Here is a 27,759-nt window from a genome sequence, read left to right as displayed (position 1 = left end):
CCCCCCAATGGTAACTGACAAAGGGAAAACAACACCTATATCATAAAACATTTAAATTAAAAGAGTAACTGTTTCATACTGACAGCATGTGCAGCGGGGTGTTCATAGTGTCTTGGTTTGCACACCACAGAGAACCTCTCCACAGGACAGGGCAGGAACACCAGCTCCTGAGACAGTGGGGGAGGGATGGATGTTCTCAGATCAACAGGTTCCAGTCTTGATTTTAACACATCCTTGTGTGAACAGCCCCAGCAGGCAAGTGAGGTGGGGAGTTACACACAGCATTGCCCCAGTCTGGGGATTCTCATCTATCAGGGTGAGTCACCTCTCATGCAAATCAGGAACTGGTGATTTTTGTTACTCTTTATGTGTTTTGCCATAAAGACAGCCAGAAGCTGAGGGCTGGAAAGAAAAAAAATGCTGAAATGACTCAGTGCAATTTGATGCCCAAAACAATTTGGGAGAGAACTGACTTTCAGGCAGCTGAACTTAGCAAACACCACCAGAGAGTATATGCAGGTTTAATGCATTGTGGCACCACTGCAGCCTGTTTGTCCTTCCACAGAACTTGGCTGGAAGGATTTGGTTTAGGGAGGGCCCATGCTCATGAAGCAGAAGGGGATTTGTTATACCTGGAGTTGCTCATGAAATGGGACAATGTATCTGGAAAGAACATAATCCATAAGAACCATCCCTGCCTCAGTCAATACAGACCCTACAAAGTCAGCCCTGTGCACGCCCCAGGAAAGGCTGATCCTCCAAGCCAGCATCACCTCTGCACCCCTCAGTACCTCCCAGCACATTCCTGCTCCCCTGAAATCCTCCCAAACACCTACTCTACAAATGCTCCTTCACCACCAAGAGTTCCTGTCCATCCTGACCCTCCAGTCTCCCACACCTTAGAGACTTCTCCATTTCCACCAGCATCCCCTGAGGCATCGCCAAAAATGATCACAGGCTCAGGCTATTCTATGTCACTCCAAGTCCACCTGCACCAACTGGGACCAGTGAGAAACCCTTTCTGTCTCCAGCATTCCCAGCTGTCCCACCATGCCACACTGCTTCTTGGTTCAAGAGCTGCAGTTCAAACTTGCACAGAGCTTTGAAATATCACTGATCCAAATGGGACTCTGCAGGATACAGCTGTGAGTGCATTTATTTGCACACACAAAAAGCAGTGCCCTGTTGAGGAGAGAGCACCAAGAACTCTTGGTAAAATTACTCCTGGCAATGGATCAAACGTTGCTTTCTCCAAAACTCTTATAAAGCAAATAAACTCTGGAGCCTAAGAGTCTTCAGGGAATGGTGAAATTCATGGAATGCCCTCACACCAAATGAGGCACCACATCTCTCTATGCATCTTCAGACTTTTTTAGCAAGAAGTTCTCGTTCAATTAAATTACTCTCTGCTGGCCCCAGCTCCTACTCTCTGGACCCACTGCACCTGGGATTCTCAGGAAGGTCTTCTCCAGCCTCTCCTGATAGTCACCTCATTCTTCCCTTTGTCTTGGCACCATTTTTGTTTATCCAGAACAGCTGGATCAGCTAAACGTTCTCCAGCTGGAAGAAAAATGGGGATATGAGTGGTCCTAGGAAGTTTGGAAGGCAGGTACTTCTCTCAAGAGTGGAGAGCTGCCAGGAGAAGGAAAGAGCACACTTCATTGATGGGATCTATTCTTTTTTTTTAATGGAAAACAAACAAAAAAGCAGGAAGCCCTGAAATTATGATCCCGAGGAAACAAGAAATATGAAGTCCAAAATTCTGTTCAAAAGGCTCCTGCTCTCCCCACAACTGCTTCAGAAATGTCCTCTGAGGGTCCATCTCAGCCATGTGTTTGCCAGAAGGCCCAGCCTGTGGTGCAGCTGCCATCCCTTCCTTCCTGTGACTGCAGAGAGCTCCACAAACCACCCTCTCCATACCCTGCCCTTCCTCCTGCACACAGCCCACCCCTTCACACACCCTTTTCACTTCAAGTCCTGATCACTAATATTGAAAGGGACTGGATACACTTGGGGGCAGCTCAAGCAGCAACACAAAATTCAAGACATGTGGAAAGTCACTAAGCTCACGTGGTGATCTGGCTGGGCAGGAAAGCAATCTGGGAAGCAAAGCAATCCTAAGCTTGTCCATCAACATAGATCAACTTGATTCTTGGGGCAACCAAGCAAGAAACGGCCACAAGTAGGTGTAGAGATGCTCAGGAAATATAGAAAGCAACCAATCCACACCAACTGTTGAAAGTCTGATCCAATAGAGTGCAAACCATCCCTTCACCAATGGCAGCTAAAGCTCAGCAGGCAACACTTCTGCACTCGTGTGTGTTCCAGCACATGAGCAATGCTGGTATTTTCCCACACTTCCTTCCCTGCTCTGGGTCTTTGTGGACCTAATTGTTATTGGCATGAGTGCCGGATGTAATCTTGTGTTATTCTTAGAAACATTTCAGCTCCCAGCTGAGGCCTGAAGAGAACAGCCCCCCATTTTCCTGAGTTTCTCTGCCACTGTTACAGGAGGTCAGAGAAGCCATCACACAAAGAACCTCCAGAAATATTCCACCAAGAAGGACCAGGAGGAACGAGATCCCGAGTCACCCTGTGGAGGAGCTGCCTGTGACATCAGTGACAGGGAATGGCTCAGAGTTCCTTCAGCTGCTGCAGGGATAATCCTCTCCTCTGACGTCAGACCACGGGCAAGAGCCCTGCCAAGAAAGCAGCAGTTCAGTTAAACCACCAAGCCTATTGTTTTACAACTGGCCTGTCTTTCTGTAAGGACTGTGGTGGCAGCCACATCATTGTATCCATCTCACAGTAAGCTTTGTGCTAGCCCACAGCAGCTACATGCTCAAACACATTCAGCATCACAAACTTCTCCCCACGTGTGTAGGGAAACTGGCAAAAAGAAAATTCTCCTCAAAATAAAACTGATTTTTCATTTTAATAGTTCACAATATATAAAATAAACATGGAATAAGAACACACAGACCTAACCTGCTCTTCCTCAAGTATGAAAATCCCCCTTAGCTTCTGAAATGTTCATGGACAGACACAAGGAGGAACTAGATTGAGGGAGGATATTTCTGATGTTTTCAGCTAGGGAATAAGCTTCAGATTCCTGGAATTACCAGACTTTTCACTTCCCAGTAGGACCTGGGACTACTGCCTGTCTCTCCAGAAGGCTGGTAGTACTGGACATGGATTATTTGTCTGAAAAACACAACCCAGGCAATCTTCAGGTAGAATTCAAGCTGATGTGGTTTTCTGCTGTTCTTGAGCTGCCAGACTTCCTTAATTTTCCTTCCAGAAAATTACCAAACTGCAGTGAAACACCTCTGCAACAAACCACAGCAACGTGTACACTTGCTGTAGCACAAATTTGCCTGTTCTCTTCTACAGAAGTAGAAACTGCAGTTTCTAAGCTGAGTTCCAATACCACTGACACCTTTCAGCTTCTCAGAGCAGGAGCATCTTCTAACCAGACAGAGCCCAGAGCTTCCTCTGTTGGGCTCTGCACCACAGGGACACATCAGGCTTCACAGGAAAAAAAACTGAAATCACAGAAGAAAAGGTTTTTTAAATAGAGCTCATTGGAATTCCAAAATTAGGTCAAGGTATGTATGTGGATTGCTCTCTATCCCAAGAAAGAAGTAAAAAAAAGTCCCTCAGCCTGTTGAGTGAGGATGAAGATGACTGAAATATGGAATATTACCTCCCCTCACACACATCTGGGGCCATGGAAAGAATTTGCATTCTAGGAGCTCAGGAGGAGAAGCACAGAGGCAGGGGGAGAGCTCTACAAAGAGCTCACACAGCCACAGCCCTTGACAGCCCTGCCCTGAGGACACAGCCTGCAGCACCACGTCCTGCCAACAGCCCTTTTGCCATGGGAAATCCTTGGCAAGGCTCAGCTTTGGTGATTTGTTGGACAAAGATGAGTGCTAAGAGGTTATATTTGCCCTGTGCATCTGGAACACTGAGCACTCAGGGAAAAGATATGAGCTCTTGCCCATCTTTTATAAGTTAACATAAAGTAACCTTATCATCATGTGGAAAAAAAAACATTTGAGCAACCTGTTGCAGTATAAGCTTCAAGAACACAAACTGAAAGACAAAGTGCCGTGGTTGAAGGTATCCAGAGTTCCAATCAGGTAAATTCCTTCCCTCTCCAAGCAGTTCCTGGCATCCTTCCTGACAACAGATTTTGCTATCCCCCCTTCTGCTTGTTGCAGGGCCACAGTACTCAGAGGCCCTTCCCAGCTGCTCTTTGTTATTCAGGGAATACTTCCAGCCACGCTTCTATTTCCATTGGTAAAGACAGCGAAACCAACTCTCAACCACAGGCACAGTACAGCAAAATGTCCTGAAATCCCTGCATCAGCAGTCTCCCAGTGCTCAGCTTGGAATGCCATCCTCGACCTTGGCACCTCTCTTGGTGACAGGTCATTGATGGGTAACGTGTCCCTCCTTCCTTAGTCCACTTCAGTGGTCTCTTGGCTCTTCTCCAGGCTGGTATTTAGGATCATCCAACAGTCCTGGATATGGACCCCTTTCTCCACAGCGATCTGAGTACACTGCTCTCCCCCCGCCCCCCAGCCTCCCTTTCTGCCATGGCAGAGGTGACCAATGGAAAAAAAAATAATTCTACCAGGAGAACTTCGAAAGTCTCATCAGGAAACATCAGCTGCAGCAAAGGCTGCTCTTTCCAGATCTGAGTAAGACACCTGGGCATCAATTAGCTCTTCACTGTGAAGCTCCCTGTTCAGGCATGCGTCTGAGAGAATCCCATTTTTACAGGAATGCGGGAGATGTCCGTTTGTCTCCAAGTCCAGAGCATTTCCATTCTGGTGCCATTCCAAGGCAGCTTTGCATTTGTTCAAGTCCTGCTTTTCGGGATCCCTGTGGATCTCTCCGTTGCTGTACACCTCCAGTGCATACTCACTGATCCGTATGCTGGCGTTCTCTGCGTCCCCCCCGTGGGTGGAAGTCCTGGAGCTGGCGGCTCCCGCCTTGAACGGCTCCTTGCGGCCCAGGATGTGCTGGCTGATGATTTTCCGGAAGGTGTGGCGGAACTCCCTGATGCGGTAGGCATAAATCAGGGGGTTTACCACCGAGTTGGCGTGAGACAGGATAATGGCCAGGTACATCAGCCACAGGGGAGCGTGGGCACAATCTGGGCAAAAAAGGGTAAAGCAGTTAATGATGTGCAGTGGAAGCCAGCAGACTGCAAACAGCCCGACGATGATGGCCAAAGACTTGGCTGCGTGGACTTCCTTCTGCAAGGTGGAGCGGGAACGTTCCCCGTGTACCATCTTGTTCTCCATCTGCTTGAGCTGGCGCCGGGCTGCCATGAAGATTTTCAAGTAGATACCAAACATGAGAAGGAGGGGCAGGAGCACACAGGCAAAGAAGTTGTAGTAGACCATGTACTCCATGGTGACCACGGCCTCGAAGAGACACGCCACCATGCTGTTGCTGCAGTTGATGGGAGAGGACCAGTTGGAATGCGGCTCTTGGATCTGGGCACGCTTGTGCCACCCCAGCATTGGGGTCAGGCCGATGATGAAGGACAACACCCAGCAGATGGCAATGACGCCTTTGGCTCGAGAGCCAGTCACCAAACCATTGTACCTGCAAAGCAGAGGAGATGGGAGCTGTGTCAGTGACATTCAACAAGCTGCTGGCACTCACACAACCTCACAATGGCCCCATGGTCCAGAAGACACTGAGAAAGGCACCTGCTTCATCAGAGGGGCCTTTGCACTGATGTGCAGAACCCATGCAGCACACCAAGGACATGGTGACACTGTCTGCCACCTACTTCCCTCCTCTTTCCTTTAAGCAGTGAATAGTTGACAGAAAAGCAGGGAAATCAATTCAGTTTTCATCCGTGCTCCTTCACTGCACCAGTCCACTTGGGTGTGCACATAGATCTTGCAGCCTGGATAACCAAGAGCACTGCTCTGACCCTTCTGATGAAGACCACTGTGGGTCTCTTGCCAAAGCCTAAGGCAGCATCTCCTTCCTGACAAAGGAGCAGCCTTTTAGCATGGAATTGTTAGGTCTGTCTTGCAGTAGATCTGTAAACCAAATAGCACAAAAGAGCCTGGAGGCACAGTGCCACCAGCCCTGCATCCACATTCTGGTGTGCTCCAGGGAATTCCTGCTGGCTCAGTTGCAGCAACCAGGCTGGCATTGCCTGCATGGCATCTCACTCTGCTCCTCAGTGGCACTTTCAGGAAGACCAGCACCACCAACCTTCTTGAGATAACTGAGGCAAGTCAGCAGTTTTCCTCACCAGCCCAGCTAAGTCGACCCCATGTCTTTCTCAGAAAAGAGGAATTAAGCTGGGGACAATTCTCTGACTACAGGTGTGCCATGGCCTGCACTGCACACACCAAAGGGACCTCAGTGGTGGAGGTATTGATGCCTGCCTGAAGCCAGTGCTCCTAATAGCAAACTTTCCAAAATCTGTTGAAAGAAACAATAAGCAACATGTAAGAATCTGACAGTGCAGCAGAGACCTTGGTTTGTTTGTTATCAGCCAGTTTCCAGGGCCTCACAGGTTACTGCAAATCCTGAGCTGACTCCACCACTTCTCCCCTCTGAAAATGTAAATTAGGGCAGCAGTTCAACATTTCAATGCAATTTCCTTCCCTGGGTAATGCTCAGCATGGAAAGTAGATGGCTGGGTTCCCACATGGCAGCGTGGGTCCCACACTGTATTTGACCGGACAGTAGCTCCCAGTGTTTACCCAGTGCTCCTTCTCCCTCTGTCCCCAGAATTCTCTCCAAAAACAAACATTACAAGAAATAATACAACAAACCACAGAAATCTTTCCATCTCCCAGTGAAATAATTACTCCCACAGGTTCATGCTCCTATCCCAGCACAAGTTCAAGACAGGGGAGAAGAGTGGCTGCTTTTGCACAGCAAAGAATGGAGATCCTGCACATGCTTTAATCCTTGACCATGGGCCTTGGAAAAAACAAGACCCATCAGGCTCCAATTTCCCTTTCTCAGTTGCATTTCAAAACCAGAAAAGAGTAAGTGGATAAGGGAGCCAAGCACACAATTCCCAGCACGCAAAACACACCTAAATTGCCCTTCCAGAAATGAGGAAGGGATTCAGCTGATTCTGAGGGAGAAAAAGGTTTTTTCCAGCAATTAGCAGATCCTGCCCAGTGCTTAAAGGATGCAAAGGGCGCAGCATGAATGGTAGCAGAGAGCTGCTCCATTCAGACCTCATCAACACATCAAAACAGCATCTGTGCTTTGAAATGTACACTCAGGGAGCAAGAGAGTGGCTGGAGGCCCTTGAAGCTTGAAAAAGCAACAAAACAAAACAAACAGAAGAAAACAAACAAAAACAAACAAAAAAAGACAAAACAACCCAACAACAACCAAAAAAAAAAAAAAATCCCCAAAACATCCCACAACCACCAAAACCCTGCAGCCCTGGAATTAGCTACATCTTGTCAGAGGAATTTTGAAATTGTGCAGCTGTTATCCCACGACTAGAGATGTCCCTTCCCTTCCACTAAAAATACATTCACTACTGCTGCAGACAAACACCCCGCCACACTTCCCCCTCCCTCTTGTCCTCTGGGGATTCCCATGCAAGGAGCTTTACAAGGCTTCAGAGCAGCACTGAACCCAAGCAGCTGCCCAGCTGCAGAGCATTGTCCTGCAGTGCATGTCCATAACACCTTGCTCAATATCTCCCAGGGTCAGGACAGAAAGCATCTGGTGACAAAGCCAATGGCCTTGTGCTGGCCAGGTACCCACTGAGAAGTGTTAATTTGTTTAGGAGAGCTTAATTTCTGGGACCCACATGAGGCAAACTTGGCTGAGGTAGCATCATAGTCCAGATGGGCTTTCCTGGACTCTTTCCTCTTCTCCACTTGGAGATGTCATTGAAGACTTTGTGTACATCTTTGTGTGCTTGGTCTCAGTATCTTTCCAGGCTCACAGCCAGGCCAAAGCCATTCCATTCTACAGGGTAACCTCAGGGCTTCCCAGACACATCCCCTACCCTGGGGGTGGCTGGCACCACGCAGGAGACACAACCAGCTGAAAGGAGCTGGTCACACCTGCAGCCCCTGGTCTGCATGGCTGGCAGGTGACTTTGCAGCGTGTCTGGTGTGTCCAGGCAGCACTGGATTGTCTGTGCAGCAGCAGTTCTGCTTCCTGGAAATAACACACTTGCTACACAACCAACCACTTCTGCTTGTGAAATTCCAGACACAAAGGACATGAGTGCAGAGCACAGGGATGCTCATGGTGGGGATAGAGTCACACGTCTCCTCTAAAAAGCAAACCCAACTTTTGCAAACACATGAAAATGTGGAAGTTTTCCCCAAAATAGTTTCAACCTGCCCTGCTGCTCTCCCAGATACCCAGCTGGCAAAATGGAGCAGGAGAACAGCTGCCCTTGGTGAATGTACAGCTCCTCTGGGCTGCCTAGAGTAACCTGGCTGTGGATGTGCCACTTCTGGGCCCTTGGACCAGTTCTGTGCCATGAAGACGAAGAATCCTCTGAGGCTGGGTGGAAGACAGAGCTGGTAGTCTGTCCAGAGTGTCTTCAGGGAGAAGTTAAAATCCTTCAATACATTGAGTGATATGTAGCTGGCCTAACTCACCCTCACAGTGTCCAGCCCTCCTTTGGTGGACAGCACTGCACATCCTCTGTCAGCTGTGGAGCATTTTTCAGACGCTGCATCACCCTAATGCTCAGCTGAGGGCTTTGATCTGCATTCAGGCACTGCTCAAAGGTGTTCAACAAATCACTACAAAATGCTGCTCACCAAGCACCCACCAGCCCACACCTCAGGCAGCTGCAGCCATCAGGGACAGGATCAAGCAGGAGATTCAATCCCTATTACATGTATGTGGAAATGAGAGACCCTGGCAATCCCAGATCATCCAGAAAATCCGTGACAGGGCAAGAAATCAGACTGAGACCTTCACATGTACCAGCTGAACAAATCAAACTGAGACCTTCACATGTACCAGCTGAACAACCTTTCCCAAACCACTCATCTGGAACCTTCCTCCTCTATTGCCAGGTACCAACAGATCCTGGTGTTTCTCCATGCTATGGAGAGGGGGGAGGCCCCCAGGTGGGCACAGGTGCCCAGCATTATCTCTTTAATCAGCAGGAGCAGGAATGATGGGCAGACACGTTCTGCTTGTGACGTGATCAGCTTCCTGAACAAAACCTTGGTAACAGCAAGTTCTGTGCAGGCCATGAAGGCACTGCTTTCAAAGCTGTGCCCATTTAAAAGAAGGAGGGGAATTACTCTGTTCCCACATTAGGCTGAACCCACCCTAAATCTATTTAACATATGAGCATACGTAGGAAATGCCTGCCATAAAATCAAAAAGTTTATGGTGAGCAGGGAAAGAAATAAATCCACATATGGCTCAAAGTGGCAATAAAACATTAAAACCCTGATTCACTGGTTTAGATGCTCACATAGGAGCATTTCAGAAAGGACTCTAGGGAATTAAAGCAACTACTGAAACAGGCTGTTCTCAGCACAAAGGTCCCTTGCACATCCTATGCTTTATTCAGGGTTGGTGTTCATCTCCCCTGTTCTTCCTAGACTTTGGGAACCCAGTTCTTCACGTCCTGTGGCAGAAAAACATCCCAATGCCACCTCAGAACTGCAGTTTAAATCACCACCACATGGGAAAAATCAGTCCCAAAGCTCCAAACATTAGGGAGCTGCACCTTAATAATGTTTCCCCAGAGAAGCCTTGCAGCAGCAAAAGCAGATTTCACCAGAGGCAAGGACCTGCAGTGGGCACTGTGTGACCCATGTGCTTCGTGCCTGAATCCAGCACAGAGAGCAAGCAGCAACCTCAGTAACCTCAGCAAACTCCTCTGTTTGGCTGCAGGAAGGAAAATCTCCCCTCTCTTTCCAGTGAGCCACCTGTCCTTCCCTGGGAATATCTTTCCACAAAAGCCTGCCCAGGAGCACGCGGCTGGGCACGCTGCCCACGCAGCCCTGGCTGGCACCACGGAGCCTGCAAAGCAGCAATTGTCCTTGGCCCAGGGCCTCATCCTGGGGCTCAGACTCACAGCCACTTTTGTCCAGAGCACCTGGGGTTTGATATTAGCCAGTGCAGGTTTTCAGGTACCTGCCATGGGAGAGCCTCACTTTGTCCTAGAGTGAACAATGGCTCGGGCTCCCTTCCTTGGGAGTGCCTTACTGCCACTTGCAGAGTGTTACATTTGTATAAAACCTGGCAGAATTCAGCCAAGTGCTTGAGAACTTGTGGAAAACAGACCAAATTCTATGAAATGTTTCCACTGTATGAAAGGCAGAACATATAAGATATTCACAAATTAGTTTTTATCTATTTTATCTTTTGGACGAGGGTATCTTCTCCACAAAAAAAATAATTTCAAAGGTAACTAATAATGTACTGAAGGGTCCAAAAGCAAGCAGTATCAGAAAACCCATTCTTCTGCCTTCTTAATACTGACAGTTTATTTCTGTGGGAATACATATCCACATGTGGAGTTACCTTCATTAGGACAGATCAGACATGAAATATTTAAAGAGAAACAGAAGAATAAAGCACAAGTTTGGCCCTTTTTGGTTTCCCTAGAGTGAAGGAAGTCTGGCTTATTAATTATTCAGCTAATGAATATTAGGAATACCTGCTGGTACCTTTCATGTCCTGTGAGGAGGAGAAGGGGCCTTCCCAGGTATTAAAGGATGAGGTGAAAACAACACACTGTTAGTGGCAGAACTTTCCATCAAATTGTTTGACCCCTTTTTGACACAAACAGCTATTAGAAAAAAGAAAAAACATGAGGATGTGGGCAATCTAAATTATACCACATTTTCCTCTTCAGATAATCAGCTTTCACTTTCTCACCATATCTGAGGCTATAAATGCTTGTTCATCCATAAATTCTAAAGGCAAAACACAACTGACAAGTACATCACTCCTGCTGTGAAAGGACAAACAGCAGAGGACAGAGAGGAGGAGGAACCCATGGATTTACCTGTGGGTTTCTGCATCCAATCAGTCCCTCTGTTCCTGGGGAGGACGAGGGTGTGCTCTGTTTTTTCCAAAACAAGATAGTGAAAGAAACCGGTGTCATGCCCAGCACTGATGTGGTCTGGTTTTTTGAAAAGACTCTTTACCTTGGCTGTTCCAGGAAATTACATTTTCAAGACAATATAGTTACAGTGATAGCCCAAAACGTGGGCAGAAATCCAGATTTTAAAACTCTCTTTCCTGGCAAGTCATGCTCTAGCAATAAGAGTGCTTAAACTGTCAGCAGACATCCTCAGAGTTACCTTGTGAGGGATGAAATCAAGACATCAGCCCTTCTCAAAACCATTTCAGAGGCAGCTCCCAGGGGCTACTCAACATATTTCCTTGTACCATTTATCATTATTTTGGTTTATAAACTGAAATAATCTATAGCAGAACTGTAGAAAAGTGGAGACAGTCCAGTTTATAGGCAACTATTATCAACAGAGTTTTCTCTGCAATGGAATGGAACAGTTATTTCTTACATCTACATCAAAACTAGAGGCTGTAACAGGTATGACCAATAGGGTTTGGAGACAATGTTAGAGCAGCACAAACTTGCTGAGGTGAGGCTTCAGGAAGGACTTGGCTGCACTGGTCCATCCACATGGAAAGGCAATTTCCGCTCTCCAGGGCTCCCATTCTGGTTTTGAACAGGAGGTTTGTGTTAATTGACACAAGTGCTGCATGACCAAAGTACTCAGAAGAGACAGAAAAAATTGTACAGATCAGCAAAAGTGATTTAAGCTCAAGAAGAGTGAGGATGTCCAAAATCTCAAACTCAAGAGCATAAAAATCAGAAATTGGTTCCATTTTTGCAGCCACAGTTGGTTGTTCAGGAGACGAAGGCGGTCTCTCCTTTCCTGAGAGCGTGCTGCATCCTCCTAAGGACAAGACAGGAAGGAAGGAGACTCCTACAGTTCTCCTGCAGCCTCTCCAGAGCTTCCTCCCCATCTCTGGAGCTCAGTGAGTGCCTCAGAGCAGTGGCAGCAGCGCGGGGCTGCCTCGCGCCCACGGGCACTCGGAGCCCATTGCAGCAACGTGCTCCTGCCAGCCTGAACTGAGCAGCAGCCCCTGCCTGTGTGACAAAACCTGTCCTTGTCCCATGCCAGCCTCCCTGGTCCCACACCAAGCAGCAGCCAGTCTTAGTCATTAAAATGTCCTTTCCTTTCTTTCAACTGCAGAGACCAAAAATCCCCACCTGCAGGCGTGGGGTGGGACAAGCCTCCACCTTGACCCAGCCCATGCTGTGCTTCCAGAGGCAGTGCCTAAGCCAGTCCAAACCTTCCTAAAGCCCATTTCTTGGTAGCCTGCTGCTTCCTCTCCCTTCCCATGTAACAGACTCCTGAGAGAAAACCCCACCTCCTTCCGCCCAGCCCAGCTGCTGCAGCTTCAGGCAGAGCCCCCTGCTCCCCACGGGGACAAGCTGACCTCACCCCCTTCCTGCCCTGCACCATCCCTCTGGTGCCTCTGGCTGCAGCTCAGGGCACAGCTTGCCTGGGTATGGAGTGGCAGCTCCCAGGCAGCACCTCTGTGATGCCATGGACACCCACCATAGGAGAACAGGGAAGAACAGGAAAAGGAAGCAAGCAGAAAATCCACCAGCCAAGGCAGACTTTAGGACCTAGAAAAGTTGCTTTCAAAATACAAGAGAAAAAGAACCAATCTTCATTTAACTTTTCCTTCCTTGATTCATCTCCAGACCTGTGTTTTTTAGGGATGTTGAGCCCTCACCTCCCCAGCCCAGCCCCTGCTTACCTGAGGGGTATTCGGATGGCAATGATTCTGTCGATGGCGATGGCGAGGAGGCTGAAGATGGAGCTCTGAGTCAAGACCAGGACAAAGCAGGCAATGAAAAGGCAGCCATAGAAGAAGGCACAGAAGCCAGTGCTGATGGTGATGGCAAAGGGGATTGCCAGCACCCCCACAGCAATGTCAGCAGCAGCCAGGGACACCACAAAATAGTTGGTGACGTTCTGCAAGTTGCTGTTGAGATAGACGGCCCAGCAGACCAGGATGTTGCCCAGGATGGCCAGCACAGCAATGATCAGCTCCAGGATGATGTAGGCTATGTCTGAGAGGAAGTCGTCCTTCCCATGTACTAGCATGGTGAGAACAGCCAGCCCCAGAGCTCAGCGTTCATATCTGCAGAGCCCTCAACAGCCAGCACCCCTCAAAGCTGCCTGGGCTCCCTGCAGGGCTCGCTGCCAGCCCAGGAAAGCTGCTCACACACACGTTTGCCTCCCCATGGCTGTTCAAGGACTTTACAGTAGATGGTGTCAAGAAAAAGAACCCCTGGGTCTGCCAGCTCCAGCAAAGTGGATTAACCAGGTGCAGAATAATTCAGGCTCCAGCAGATAAATGGACAGGAGAATCTCTCTTGGGGACAGACAGTGCTCCCCAGGCCTCAGGGTCCAGCAGGCAGCACAGCACAGCAGCTGTACTGTACAGCAGTGCCACATTGGCTGCGGTGCTTTGTTTCCTGTTGACAATCCCCCTTCTAGTCATGGCTTCCTGTCATCTCCACACCATAGCAACATCCTCTGGTCCTCTTTTTCACCTTTTCCCACCAGGACTTGGGAAATATTCTCTTCAGCTGAAGCAAACATTAAACTTCTTCACTTGCAGTTTCCTCTAAAAAGAAAAGAAAACACCAACCACATAGACTAAGTAATCAGCTCTACAGAGGAGATGGAGAAAGCAAAATCTCATTAAAGTGGCACATTAAATTGATAACGGATATTACACAGACCTAGAAGAATACATTATTGGCAAAATTCTCACATTTTGTCTATCCTGAAAGCTGCAGGGCCAAACCCAAGTTCAGGAAGGCAGCATTTCACAGTGGTGATGATGAGAAACAAGGGACGTTTTGTTTTCGAGGCTACCAACTGAGCTGGCACTTCAGCAGCTGCTCCACAGCCCGCCCTGAAACACGAGAGCCCCACTAATTATGTCCTGGCAAGTGCTGAGGCTGCACAGGGGAAAGGTGGAGGAGCCTTTCACACACACCTGTCTCCCTCTGATGGCAAACACCACGTTTGAGCCATCACGTGCTGCCCACCCTCGCGTGCTTTGCCACAAAACTGCTGCACCACAAAACTGCTGCTCTGCAGGGACAGGAGCCCTCACCCACAGGGCAGCTGCACTGCTGGCATGTGTGGTCACCCCTCTGTGCCACACCTGTCTGGCCTCCATGGATCCAGGCACTGGAACAAGATCCAGGGCAGGGAGAAGTGTTCAAGGTGTTCAGTCAGGGACATCTTTGAGGACACTCCTGCTGACCATGCTCACTCTTTCCCCTCCTGCAACTCCATTATTTTTGTTCATGTAAATCTCTATCCTATAAGCAAACCATTTGTTCATGATACCTGCACTGTCCATAGTGTTTGTTGCATCCAGGACAGCATCATCCTTCTCCTACAACCAGCCAGAACCAGGCCCACCCAAACACACCTCTCCCAGAAATACACACACGGACACAGTGCCAGCACCATGGCTCAGGGCTGCATTCCAGCTCCTGCACTGTCCTGCACACAGCTCTGGGGCTACAGCTGCTGCTGCTTGTGAGGAAACAATCCTGCAGCTGCATTTCATACCAGCAGATACACATCACCTGCACGCCCTTGCCGGTCACCTCGTACCCCTGCTTCAGATATGGGTGCATTTCACCACAGTTTCAGCTAAAAATACAGAAGGGAGAACACAATTCCCTGAGCTTTGTGCCACAGTCAAGAGATAATTGCTTGCTGTCCTCGCCTGTCACTTCCAGAGTGGGTTGCAAACCTTATTTAGCAAGCTTTAGCAATAATATTTTCTCATTAATTTAAGAAACAGCTTGATACATCAGAGGGTTAGGAGAGAGAGAAACACAGCTCTAACTGATAAATCACTGAGCTCAGTTTTGGATGCAACATGAACCTCCAAAACACAAGATTTTTGAGCCCCATCCACAGGTGATCTGGCGTGGTCTCACCCATCAGGGTTTGATGCCTTCACAGTTCACTCTGTTTTCAAGTCAGAAACCTAATTTCTCAGGATAAAATAAAAGGGTAAAGACAGTGATAATAAAAGAAAATATGATTAACTTGTGATTCACATCTGATCTCAGGAATATAATCTAATTTTAGACCTTTCATTGATTTAGAGCTCTATTGCTAATGCTGCATTTGAAAGGAAAGTGAATGATTCTTGGTGGTTTGGACATGCTTCAAAACTCTTGCTTTTCTCTACCTTCAGCTATCTTGTTTCTGTGTTTTGTTTGGTTTTAGTGGAAAAGATCAACAGAAGAGATCAGTGTGTGATCTAGTTATTAAGAGGAAGATAAAGATCATCCATTTAATCTTTTTTAAAAAAGAAAACCCCCAAGAACTCTCTATATTGTCTGTGCTCCTACAGCAAAACCTTCAGTTTTTCGGTGGCTTCCTAAAGATGGCTTTTACTTTCTAGGATTTCAGGGATGTCAGTGATATGCCCTTGCAAGGATCTGCTTGTCCATTACAAATCCCAACAGGTTTGTTTCAAAGCAGTGACACTGAAACCTCATCCTCCAGCCCAGCTTCTAGGGAAGAGGATTAGAATGAATATAAGACAGAAATAAAGAAGATCTGGAGGCAGAGAGAACAGAAGGGGCAGGATGAGAAATAAACAAGGCTTTGTGCATGTGTGTGAGCAAGAAGGGAGGAAAAAAAGACAGGAAAAAGCTGGTAGGAGGAAAAAAACAACCTAACAAAGGAAGCAGTGGGCAAAATAGGCTCTTAAGAGGAAGGGGGGTGCAGGACATGGCTGAGACTGAGGTGGGTGTGAGCCCCTGGGCCCCTCAGCAGGACAGAGTGGGAGCACACACCTCCCACAGCCTCACACCTCACCATGCAGGACAAGAGCACAGCAAACTCCAGGGCTAAGTTTAGAAAAATTTAACAAATTACTCTGACATACTTGGGCCCAAACCACTGCTAGAGCCACTATAATTCCCCCAGAAGCTCGTCTGAGATGGAGCCAGGAGAACTGAGGGAAGCCCTGTTTGGGAGGAGCCAGCCTGGGAACTGGGCACCTTAACCCTGGTGCTCAGAGGATTTGCCTACAGTCCTGCTGTGCTGCTCTTGTCCATCATGTTCACATTCACCTCAGTGAAGAGCATCAAAGCAAAATTACTGCATATTCTTCCCCATTGGAGAGCTCCCTTCAGCAGGATCATGAATCCATACTAATCCTTAATGCATTTTTGTTTAACCTGACTCTGGCTCATCTCAAACTCCAGCAGGACATGGAGGAAAGTTACCAACATCACTGTGGAGCTTGTGCACATACCAATGGCTCAGCACAGAGCTGAAATTCCCCACACCTCTGCCTGAACCCGAAAAAGAACAGTGCTGGAACCTGAAGCTGCATCACACACTGTTCTCTGACACAACAGAGCTTTTAACCTTCTACTTTGACTCTTTCATGGCCTCATGTTGAATTGGAATTTTTTATCTCTGAGTTTGTTTGTCTCTTGCTTCCATCTCTCTGCACAAACAGCGAGTGGCCTGATTCTTCATCCCAAGCCCCAGTCATTTATTCTGAAGCAATTGGAATGTTATGTCCAGAAAAGGACAGCATGTCCTTCCACCCTCTGCTCTCAGATGTGCCGGAAAACACTCGGAGTTCTGCAGAGCCAGCACATCTCAGGGGAGAGATGGCTGGAGCTGAGCAGGTGTCCCAGCCACGACAAAACAACATTTTGTCTCTGCTTCAGCGCCGCTGAGTAGCCACTGACATTAGAAAAACCAATTACTGACCACACAAGCCCAGCCTCACCTGCTGCTGACAGAATGTGCCACAGCCCAGGAGGGCTCATGCTCAACCTGAGCTCACCCACCTCTCCTCATCCCTCTCTCACAGTGTCAGCTGCTGTACTGCTCACCTGACATAACAAATCTCCATTTCAGGAGTGTGTGCAACTTGCTTTACAACAAGAACAGGCTCGGTCTTTCTGCTTATACAGCTAGAAATCACTGCACAGGGACAAAATGAAATAGAGACCACCCAGAGAAGATGACGTAGGTCCAGAGGCAAAATTAAATTTATTGTAGAATTGTCTACTGCATGCAAGACCCAAAGGCTCAGCAATCAGGCCTAGTAAGCAAAAATTAATTAACAATCTGCTTTACTCACTGGGGAAGTGTATATTTAACATCTCGAGCCCTTGAGGGATCAGCCTGGCAAGCTTCTTGAAACTTAAGAAAAATAACCTGTATCATCCAACAGGCTGGACAGCTACAATTAGTATTTCTTCATAAGCCCTTGTTTTATTTTGTTAATTCCTTCTTGATACCCCGGGCTATGTTCCGGCCTTCCCCCATTATTAAATAAACCTTTTTTGTCATTCACAAACCTGTAAACCTGCTGCTCTGTTCATTTGTAGTGACTTGGAACACTCTGTTCTCTCTCATATTTCAGTCCCAATGAGAAACTCCTCCTTGAAAATTCAATAAAGCATCTGCACAGCACGTTCCCATGAAGCAATTCACCAGCAGAGCCCAAGCAAGCTTTAGTTTGGCATCTCCAGTTGACTTTGGACCAAGGTGCTGCCCCTTCTCTCTCCCGAGTGCCAGAGCATGGAGCTGAGCCCTTGGCCAGAGCTTGGCTCAAACCACCCAGCTCAGAGCAGCTCATCTGCTGCTCTGGGCCCTGCAGGCTGAGCCCATCCTGCCCCGGGAGCTTTGGGCTGCCCAGGCTCTGGCAGCTGCTGCAGAGCAGATGCGCCTCTGTGCCTGCCAGGCTCCCAGTGCCTGGGACACCTCAGCCTGACAGCTCCTCTCACCTGTCAGCAAAAGCTGCAGATGCTCAGCAGCCCTCAGGGCACCCAGGACAGCCTGTGGGCACTGGGTGACAGACTGCAGCTTCCCCTGGCCCCACAGGGGTTCTGTGCCTGCTCCAGGATGGGCCAGCAGAGGCAGCAGGCAGCTTAAGGGGGCCAGGGGGGGGTTCATCAGGGCCCATTGCACAGATCACAATCTTGCATCTCCTCCTGACATGACCCTTCCCAGGTACCAGCCACATGCAGATTACCTAATTCCCTAAGGGAGAATCCTTGAATTCACACATGGCCCTAAGCAGAAACATTGGTGCTGCTAAATCATTTGTTTCCTACTTTCCAAAGCCTGGAGGGGGAGATGCTTGTCAGTTTTTATCCTCTCTTTGAAATCCCTTCAGCTCAAAGAGAATCTCCCTATCTTTTAAATCAAAGACTCCAAGAAATCTTGTCTCTCCCCACCACTTCAGAGGATCAAGTCAATAAACGGAGCCAATGTGCTCACAGGCAGAACACAAATTTGCAGCACAACCGGGGCTGTAAAACATGCTGAAAACAGGTGTCCTTGGGGGAGCACGACAGGGGAGGCAGCAGGAGCACTTCTCGGTGCTGCTCAAGGGTTTCCTTTCTGTAGCTCAGTATTTTATGAGCACTTCACACAGAGCAGCTCCCCAGGTCCCTGAGTGCTCACACACAGCTGGGGGAGCATCCCCAGCCCTGCCTCCCATGGAAGGATGAGGAGCTGGGGCTGGGTGGGGCAGGAGAGAGGAGGAAGGAGGCATCACCCACCCAACCAAGACATACATTCTCTGATTCCTCTCTTTGCTTTATTATTGGCTGCTGCCTAAATGATCTTTTAGGTCATCTGCTTACAGTAATAGGAGGAAATTAAATATTAATAATAGACTATTTCCCTCTAGACTGCTCTTTGTTAACAAAGGGTACAAGTGAAACAAAGCAGGCAAAATTATCAGCACACCATGGTCTGGGTTTTCAGGTACCTGGAGCACTTGGACTTTGCCTCAGCCCTCCCTGGAGGCCCTTGCACCCCTGCCTGCATGGACACCATTGCAAGTGCAGAACATGGGCAGGTGTGGAATTTTTTGTTCTATCAAGGGGCTCCACATGCCAGTCTGACCCTTCCAGGCACCATTTCAGATTTTATCCAAAATATCATCTGAGCCATTGATGCTCTGACTGCAAAAATGCAAGGCCAGGGATTTTTGGAAGCACAGACTTTGTCTCCTCTTGGGAAGTGAAGTCTGCTGTAATATAAACCTACAGTGGGGTAATGAGCTTTCTGGATAGGCTTTGCAAGTTCTCCTGAAATAATAAGTAAAATGAGAGTTTCAGCTTTGCTAAATTTGGTGTAATCCCCTCTTACAGGAAAGCAACAGCCCTCCAAGACTTAAAACCTTCCCTTCACATACTTGTGAAAGGCAGAAGAAATGGCTCTTCAGAGACCTGTACTGTGCCTGAACTTTGTCTATCAGTTTAAAAATGGGAAAGAGGGGCAACAATTCTGTTTTACATTTCCATCCCTGCTGCAGTGCAGGCCAAGAAAGGAGGCTGTGCTCCAGCCACAAGCATGGTGAACCTGGCTGTAAAGTCCTGGCTGATTTACCAGAGATACCCAGACTGCTGCACCAGTGACAGCAGCCAAAACTGTGACAAAACCACACCCTGCCAGCCTGTCCTGGGCCTCTCTTCTCCTCCTGTTCATGCCCATTAGGAAAAAACTAAAAAACAAAACTGCCCCAAAAGTGAAATCCCACTGGACAACAAGGAAGATGGGCTGGCTGACAGGAATGGCGAATCCTAAACCAATATTGCAGCTTTGCCTCCTGCCCTCCAAGGGCTAGAAGTGGATTCATTTTTATTGTGGTAGCAGAAGATTAGAACAAAACACATTTGACCATATTTTTTTCCTAAGTGGATGTTATAAATGTTTAAAAAGCAAGGAAAAAACCTCACAGTAATTATTCCAATTCTAATGGTCACAAAAAGCCAAGGAGGGCAAAACTAAGTAAGGATGAATGACCAGCAGTTAAATAAGCCAGACCAAACAAACAGAAGGGAAAACAGCTCCCCTGTGCTCACCAAAGTCTCGCTGGGCAGCAGGCATCATGATGTATTGCCAAAAGACACCAAAACATTGGATTTTTTAGCAAATTTTTTGTACTCAGGACAGCTGATGTTCATTTATCTATGTGGTGTTTCTAAAAAAAAAAAAAAATAGAGCATTTGGATAGGCTTTCATAAGGCAGACAAGTAAAAAAGCATAATTAAAACCATGTACCATGGCCAGAAACAAGTTACTACTGCCAATATCATCCACAATGTCTCTGAGGAGCCAGTTTTCCTTTCCTGTGTGAGGGAAGAACTCAAACCCTGCCTCCTCACAGCCCTACTAAAGCCAGCTGTGTTCACACATGAGGAGCATTTCCTTCAAGGACAAAATAAGAGAAATGAGGAAACAGAATATAAAGAAGAGGTGACCCACTGAGGAATACAGGCAAGGGAAGAATTTACTCTGAAGATATTTATCATATTGCTAATGCATCCATTCTGGTCTATTTTAAAATAATGGAGCAGACTTCTCTCCAGATGTGACTTAGCCTCTCATTTCTGTATGAAGTTTCCAGACAGGCAGTTGAGAATTGGGTACATCTGTTCGTTTTCTTGCATTTTTATCCAGTTATTCCCAAACCCCATTTGCTTTCTCTAAGTGCAGGTTATCTCTCCACATAGCCCGTGGTGATCCCTGCTCCTGTTCCCTCCAGCGCTGTCCTGCAGGCTGCAGGAGTGTTTGCATAAACTCTGATGGTGAAACAAAAACTCACCCCAGAGCAGGGAGAGCTGTTGTAGCAGGTCAACCAACGCCCCTCCACAGCAGGAAGAATGTGACTCTACTGTCCCTCTCCATGTAACTGTAAATGCTTCCCCAGCTGTCCATCCCATCCTGATGAAGGCATTGTAGGACACTGCTCATCCCAAAAGCAGGCAAAAGCCACAACAGCAAACCTTCTGTCCCCTGAGCTTGTTTCCAGCAACCTTCCCTCATCCATTTTGCAAGGTGCTCTGACTGCCAATGGTTATTTGCTCAGGGTCAGTCTCACCATCCTGTCAGTGCTTTGGCCACAGCCTCAGAGCCATTTAAGACATGTTCAGGACTCTGCCAGCCTCTGTGGATAAGGAGTGGATGCTCTGATGACGCCCGGAGGCCGCATCATTCCCTCTCCCTTGCTGTGACTTGCACCACACTGCTGTCACCCCTGGGAGGTGACTTGCAGTTCCACTGTCCCCGCCATCCACAGCGACACTGCACGAACTCACAGGGACTGGGTTTTCCCCAAGTCCTTGACAATGATCCTATTTATTAAGAACTTCCAGCCTCACTGTTAGCGATGCAGAGTGTCGGTGTGGTGCTGTGAGGACTCCCCAGCCCTCCTGTCATTTCCCTCTAAGTTCAGCGCAGTTCAACATTTCCCAGCCCCTGCGCTGCGGTCAGGGCGCATCCGCCCCGCGCCGCTCCCGCTTCCTGCGCCGGCCGGGCCGGGGTGCAGAGCGCAGGGCTGGGGAAATTACACTGCTCACCACCGAGCTCTGTCCTTGTGCATCACAGCTCACCCGGAGAACAGCAGCCGCTCGGAAATCACTTCAGAAAACCTTTCCCTGCCTTTGCTGCTGTTCATGAGCTGCTGGAGGAGAGAGGAGAGGAGAGAGGAGAGGAAGAGAGGCTGTCAGGACCCCACTACAGCAGAGATCCCTCCACCAGCCTTGGCAAGTGGCTCTCCTGCCCTGTGAAAACTTTAGATATTTTACAGTCCCTGCACAACAAGACATCATAGAAAAGGCCCATCTGTAAAGAAACCTGTGATCGTTTCTCAAATGCATGACAACCATGATCCTCACACCTTGCCAAACAAGGAGAAACCAAAAAAGACCCCCAAGGCAAATTCCTTGGGGACTGTGACATTTGACTCCAAAGACAAAAGATGTTAATCAGACAGAGATGGACTCCGGGGAGCTCTCAGAACAGATTCCCCAAGCCTTTAGGATGGTTTCTCCCAGGTGGACTGTGTCCATCTCTTGCCTGCTGTAATCATCCTGCTGGGCTGTAGGATGGCCACAGGGAGGAAAAGGAAGTTTTCCCTTTAGGAATAGGGGAGGAAAGTTAACAAGAACCCTAAATGAATCATAATGGTCAAGCAAAGTTTGCCTCAACATTTCATAAGACACAGGATGACATAAAACAAAGTCCTAATGTTTTTCAGGTGTTTGACAAAGTTAGGTGCCTCAGTTTTAAAAGGTCTGCTAAAGAGGCCTGCATTTTGGGATTATCAGGAACAGTCCCAGATTATCTCTGGGATATCTCTAGGCAGCCATCAGCAGGGGTCATTTTTTTGCCAAAATTTGGGCTGCAGAACATTCTACAAACGTTTGAAATGTCAGTGTGCTTCCCCACACATGCTGCAGGAGCTGTAATGGTGCTGGTGCCAGCCCAGGTCAGTCTGTGATTTTCCACCATCCCATTGAAGCTGGGCACTGATCTGTGGATTGGACGTATGTGGAAACTGCAATTATTCAAATCCATTTCAATCACGTGCCTCTCTTCTGAAGATTTTAGTAAAAAGCTGCCTACCTCTTAGCTGTCTTTTATCCAGGGGAATGTTTCCTATGGAAAATCCCAGCCTGTGCCCAAGTATATGGATCTTATACTGAAACCAAAGTTGTTACTATCAGAGAATATGACATTTAAACACCTACTTCCCTTAAGTCCTTAAGCTCAACAGCTGATTCATACCAGGATCTGACAGTCCTGTTCTATTGGGGAAAACTCAATAACCAAAATGATAGGGCTGGTTTTGAGGACTTTCCCAGCACAAGAAGGGGAATTTGTATAAGAGGCCAATATTAGAGAATGGTCAGAGAGAGCAGAAACATTTATGCTGCCCTAGTTAGAAAAAATGAGAGGGTGGGGGGGAAAAGGGGAGACAAGAAACAAGAGGAGAACACGACAGCACAAACCCAAACCAAAACATCTCCAACAAAGCAAAGCCAGGAGAAAAACAGAGGAGACTCTGAGGTCTGAATACTAAATGAGCAAACTTCTAACAGGGAAAAGTGCAAAGCTCACCATGCCCGAAGGGATGCACTGAAAGCTCGCACTCGGCTCCGCTCAGCAGCGCTCCTGCCCCTGCCCGGGGATGCTCGGACGGGACCCGCGGCTCGGGGCGGCTTCCAGAGGCTCCACCAGCCAAGATCCCCCCGGGGAGCTGCGGGACGAGGCCCACGGCAGGAGCTGGGAGCAGGAACAGGGACACGGGGACACGGGGAATGCCGTGCGGCAGCCTGCCGCAGCTGGAACAGCCCCAGGCTGCAAGGAGCAGCATGCCGCTGCCTTCCCCCTGCGACTGGGAGCAATCACAAACGCTAATGGACACACAGGCAGGAGCCCGGCATGTCACCCGTCACGTCTCCAAAGCTCCAGGAAAACCCCCCTTTCCTCTCCTGCTATCACAGAGGCACAGGAAGATTCCCTCAGCCCGGCATGCCTTTCCCTCCCCCTGGCTCAAATCAGCCCTGCAAGAAGTTTCTTTCCCTCCCTGCTAACTCCTCCATTGTCTCAGATGCATTGTTTGCAAATGTTCCCTAAAAATGCTTTGTAAAGTACTCTTTATTCCTGTTTCAAGTCTTTCCACATCCCTGTGTAACACCTGGACTTTATCTTGTTACCTGTCAGATAGTGATAAACCTACTGCATGCAACCCCTGACTTACCATCTAAGATAAATACAATTTGTCTTGTAGCTGTCATTTCTCTTCAAACCCCGTCTTCCACAGCTGCCTTTGTAGTGGTAATAAAATTACTTTATTTGGGCTTGAAATGTGTAACTTTTGAAGAAACAAAAATGTAAAAATCCCCATGAGCAAGAGCCCCAGGACCCAGGCTGAGGAATGAGAGATCACACCTTTACCCACTCGCATTTGCCAAATACCTGCATTTGGTGAAGTGCTTTGAAATACTCTTTGCTGATTGCCTGTGGGTTGCCCACTGTGATCAGGATGAAGAATGAGTTAGGGCAAAGGAGGTTTAAGCTGGAATCAGGGTATTTCCTGCACACCAGGAAAGTGAGGAGTCTCCACTGCTGGTCTTTAGGAGCAGGATGGAGAAAGATGTCAGGAATGGCAAACCATAGCTGATCCTGCCTTTGGGCAGAGGTCTGGAGTAGATGACCTCCAAGTGCCTCCTGAGGATATTTTCCATAATTGAGAATTGTATGTGCCATCTGTCCATTCTGATCTACAGAGATCTACTGCAGGAAAAAAAAAAAAAAAGTGCAATACAACCAATAATTATCCCTGATAGAGATGCAACCTTTGTGAAGGGAGAGGCATCTTCTGACTACAGAAGGAACTGAAGAACCTTCTGTGCATCTGCCCTCCCAAGAGAGAATGCTGCCAGTTCTTCACAGTCCAACCCTCAATATTCAAACTAAAGCATCTCATTAAGTGGCAGCTTCCTCAGCATTTCTGAAATGAGCAGAGAGGAAAGGAACTGGTGCTGTTTTGCTCAAGTAGCTTTACCAAGGCTGTTCAGGTGCACTGTGCAAAACCTGAAGATGGTCCATGAAGCAACCAAACCTTCTGGTCCTGAATACCAGATATCCTGATAAAAGGGAACAACCCTCCACTGACTTGTGAGGTTCTTCTCTGATTCCTTGACACACAGCTCAAGATCTCTTTCCTGGTTTTTACTTTAGAGTCCAACCAAAAAAAAAAAGTTTAATAGCCCATCTCCATTTTCAGATGGAAATCACACAATAAAGAACAAACTTGGGATTTAATCACCATCCAGATCAAATGAGAAAATGAACAAGCAGAGCCAGAATCTGTTTGAGCTGAAGACAAGGACAAACTTTGCAGGACACCAAGAGAGATGTTGGCACCAGCCTTTGGATGGAGAACACCTCACTCCCAGCTGTGCAGAACTCAGAGGCTTTCCCCACTCTGTGCCTTGTCCCACCTGGTGTGGGCAGAAATGTCAAACCCCAGTGAAGAGCTGAAGCACAGCGAAAATGGTGAGAAATCTGTGAAACCTTAAACATCCTGTGCAGACAAGAAATCATGCAGCCATCAGTCAGCCAGGCAGAAAGGAAGTGGTGAAGGGAGAGGCTTTCCCTCAACACCAAATGGAAAAGCAGCCAGGTTCAAAAACAAGGGGGGACCAGACCCTTCTGAGAGACGGGACTGAAAGGAAGAGTAAAGATTCCCCCCAAACCTTCTGCAGGGCTGAGCTTTTCCCAGTGGTTCTCAGGAGAAATTAAGCACACAGCTCTCTCTACATAAAATCTGTCACTGAAGATTGAACAAAAAAGATGAAGAGCTTTCAAAAGTTGATTATATTCAAATGCAATAGCAGCAGCAGCCCTTATGGCAACACCCTATTAAAATACCAGCAAAAACAGAAATGCAAATATGGGAGACCTGGCAGAGGCTTTCTAGCCCAGACCTTTGGTGCCTTTTGCACCCACTGATAGAAGGAGAGAGGCTAAAAACATCATTATTGGGCCAACATCCCCTGACCTGGTACAGGGTCATGCTGATTCTATTTTTTATATATAAAAGTACATATGGAAAGACACAGATTATATACACATGAAAATTACAAATGTACCACATGGCTACCATTAAAAAGGAGACCTGCTTGCCTTTGGTTTTTTTGGTTTTTTTTCACACCCTGCAATAGGTCATTTTTATTTTAGGTACACACATCCATGTTTGCAGTTTGTACCCACATGTTTTCTCTACAAATTCAGAGGTTCACAGCTTTCCTGGTTAATTCAGAATTTAATCCATTTGCCACATTAGACAAGATTTGGTTTCCATAGGTTTTTGTGGTACATGATTATGTTTATATTGATTTTTTTATTGAGATTCAAAATAAGGCATTTCCTCAACAGACCTAATTCAATTGAAATATTTCTCACATCCTTGCTGGTCACTTTATCTAATGTTTTTCTACCTCACTTGGGCAATATGCTCCAGGGGTGTCTCTAACTGCAGGGGCTGACCATGCTTTCTCTCTCTGCTAGTTTCCCTCATGCAGAAGAATGAATTTATCAATTACTCCAGTTCTTGAGTTACATGTGCCTGAGACTTACAAGCCTGATAAGAAACCTGAAAACAAATACATCCAAAGACAGAGTTATCTAATAGTTGGCCATCTGCTTAGGAAAATCATTTTAAGTAGTTACAGCAATTCTATTAACTATTTACCAAGTGAGTCATGTTGTTCTCTTTAAGTTAACCCTTCCTGTCTCTCTGTGGGCTCAGTGCCCCAGGCAGTTTTGAAGAAGGTGCTCAACCACCTTCCGTCCTTCCAGGCCATGGCAAAACCCGCACTCGAGACCGCCCAAACTCACCCTGGACAGGGCACAAAAGAGCAATAAAGCAACCGGGACTCTCAGACCATGCAGAAATCTCCTCCCGGGAGCATCCCCGGCGAGGGCACCGCGCACCAGCCCCGGCCCAGCGGGATGGGAACGCACCTCTGGCACTCAGAACCCTGCGCCCGCATCCCGCAGCCCGTCTGCCGTCCTTCAGCCGCCCTCTCCCCGCACAGGGCACAGGGCACAGGGCAGGGCCGGCTCCATCGCGGGGGCCGAGGCTGAGCGCTCCCGGGCACAGGGGCTCTGCTGAGAAACTTTCAGCTGCTGGGCAGAGACAGGGCAGAGATGGGGCTTTGGGGCAAGCAATGGGACAAGACCGCACAGGTTTGGAGCCAGTCCCTGCCCTTTTCCCTTTAACACTATGAAGCGGATAGAAATTTCCTTTGAAAGCACTATAGAGAAGTTTGCAGGACGAAGGGTGCTCCCCCGGAATCACTATTTTATCATTAAGCACAAATATCCACGGGAAGGCCGAGGAGGGGCGGCTGCAGGGAGGCAAAGTCCAGCACCTGATGTTTGAGGGAAGATCCGCGGAGCAAACATCTTGGAGCGCGGGGGTGTGTCGAGGGACTGACAGTCGGGAACCAGCACGGAGTGAAACGCACCGGCTCCACGGGGAAACACCACCCGAGCCGGGGCAGGAGAAAGCGACAGCCGGCCAAAATCGCCCCGTCCTGGGGCGGGGGGCTCGGCTGCACCGAGAGGGCAGCGGGCGGCCACTTTTCAAATTCGCGGGACAGGCAGCAGAGGGGCCGCGGCTGCCGCGGACGCCGTGAGGGAAACCGAGCCCCGGCTGCCGGGGCCGGGACCGAGCCGCGCTCGGGATGCTCCGGCGGGACGAGCCCCGCCGCCCGCCCCGGCCGGGAGCTCCCGCTCCGCCCCGGGAGCTGCACCCCGGGCCCCGCCGCCCCTCCCCGCGGCCCCGCCGGCCTCACCCACCTGGCCTCGGGGGCTCCGCTCCGGCCGCGCCCGGAGCCGTGCGGCGGTGCCGGCGCTGCCCCGCTCCGCTCCCGCCTCCGCGCAGGACGCGGCCGCCGCGGCTCCCCCTGCAGGGCGGCGCGGGGCGGGCTCGGCACCGGGAGCGGCACCGGGAGCGGCACCGGGAGCCGCGGGATGGGCCCCCGGCCGCCCCGCAGCTTTACCTGGCGGCCGGCGGCGAGCCGGCACCCACACGGAAAGCGCGGAGAGCATCCCGGGCTGCGGGAGAGGCGGAACTTACTTGGGAGTCCTGGCTTGCCGTGAGGGACCGGCGAGTGACAGCGGCGCGCTTTGACCGGACTCGATCTGCATACAATGAAAGGAGGAAAGAAAGGAGAGGAGAGGGAGAAGGGAAGGGAGAAGGAGAGGGGAGAGGGCAGAGGGGAGGAGAGGGGAGGAGGGCTTTCTCACTACATTATTTTAAGCATCTACTTCTTTCCAGGCTGGAAAACGCACCCAGCGAGTGGAAGCTGCAGCT

General features: G+C 48.7%; 1 protein-coding gene across 4 annotated transcripts; it reads right to left on the bottom strand.

The window, feature by feature from the left end:
- Nucleotides 1–27,759, bottom strand: ADORA2A (adenosine A2a receptor). 4 transcript variants are annotated; one of them, XM_071445613.1, is made up of 4 exons: nucleotides 27,243–27,366; nucleotides 19,949–20,067; nucleotides 12,811–13,686; nucleotides 1–5,625 (listed from the first exon to the last, which is right to left on the bottom strand). In XM_071445613.1, exons 3-4 carry the CDS (start codon nucleotides 13,158–13,160, stop codon nucleotides 4,665–4,667), a joined length of 1,311 nt encoding a protein of 436 aa, XP_071301714.1. In that variant the 5' UTR covers nucleotides 13,161–13,686; nucleotides 19,949–20,067; nucleotides 27,243–27,366; the 3' UTR covers nucleotides 1–4,664. The 4 variants fall into 4 exon arrangements, with proteins under 4 accessions (XP_071301714.1, XP_071301715.1, XP_071301712.1 ...); XM_071445614.1 differs by lacking the exons at nucleotides 19,949–20,067; nucleotides 27,243–27,366 and adding an exon at nucleotides 27,523–27,759; XM_071445611.1 differs by lacking the exon at nucleotides 19,949–20,067 and having other exon boundaries at nucleotides 27,243–27,384.

This window comes from Agelaius tricolor, unplaced genomic scaffold (assembly GCF_023055355.1).
Source record: "Agelaius tricolor isolate 1412-34295 unplaced genomic scaffold, bAgeTri1.0.p SCAF_20, whole genome shotgun sequence".
In the NCBI taxonomy this organism is placed as follows: domain Eukaryota; kingdom Metazoa; phylum Chordata; class Aves; order Passeriformes; family Icteridae; genus Agelaius; species Agelaius tricolor.
This window is presented reverse-complemented; position numbering and strand designations above follow the sequence as displayed.

Bases quoted from the DNA above. Each gene is read 5' to 3' on its own strand.
- ADORA2A (XM_071445614.1), bottom strand. From the start codon at position 13,160: ATGCTAGTACATGGGAAGGACGACTTCCTCTCAGACATAGCCTACATC. The intron at 5,626-12,810 runs GTAAGCAGGGGC...TCTGCTTTGCAG, and splicing joins GCCATCCGAATACCCCTCAG to GTACAATGGTTTGGTGACTG.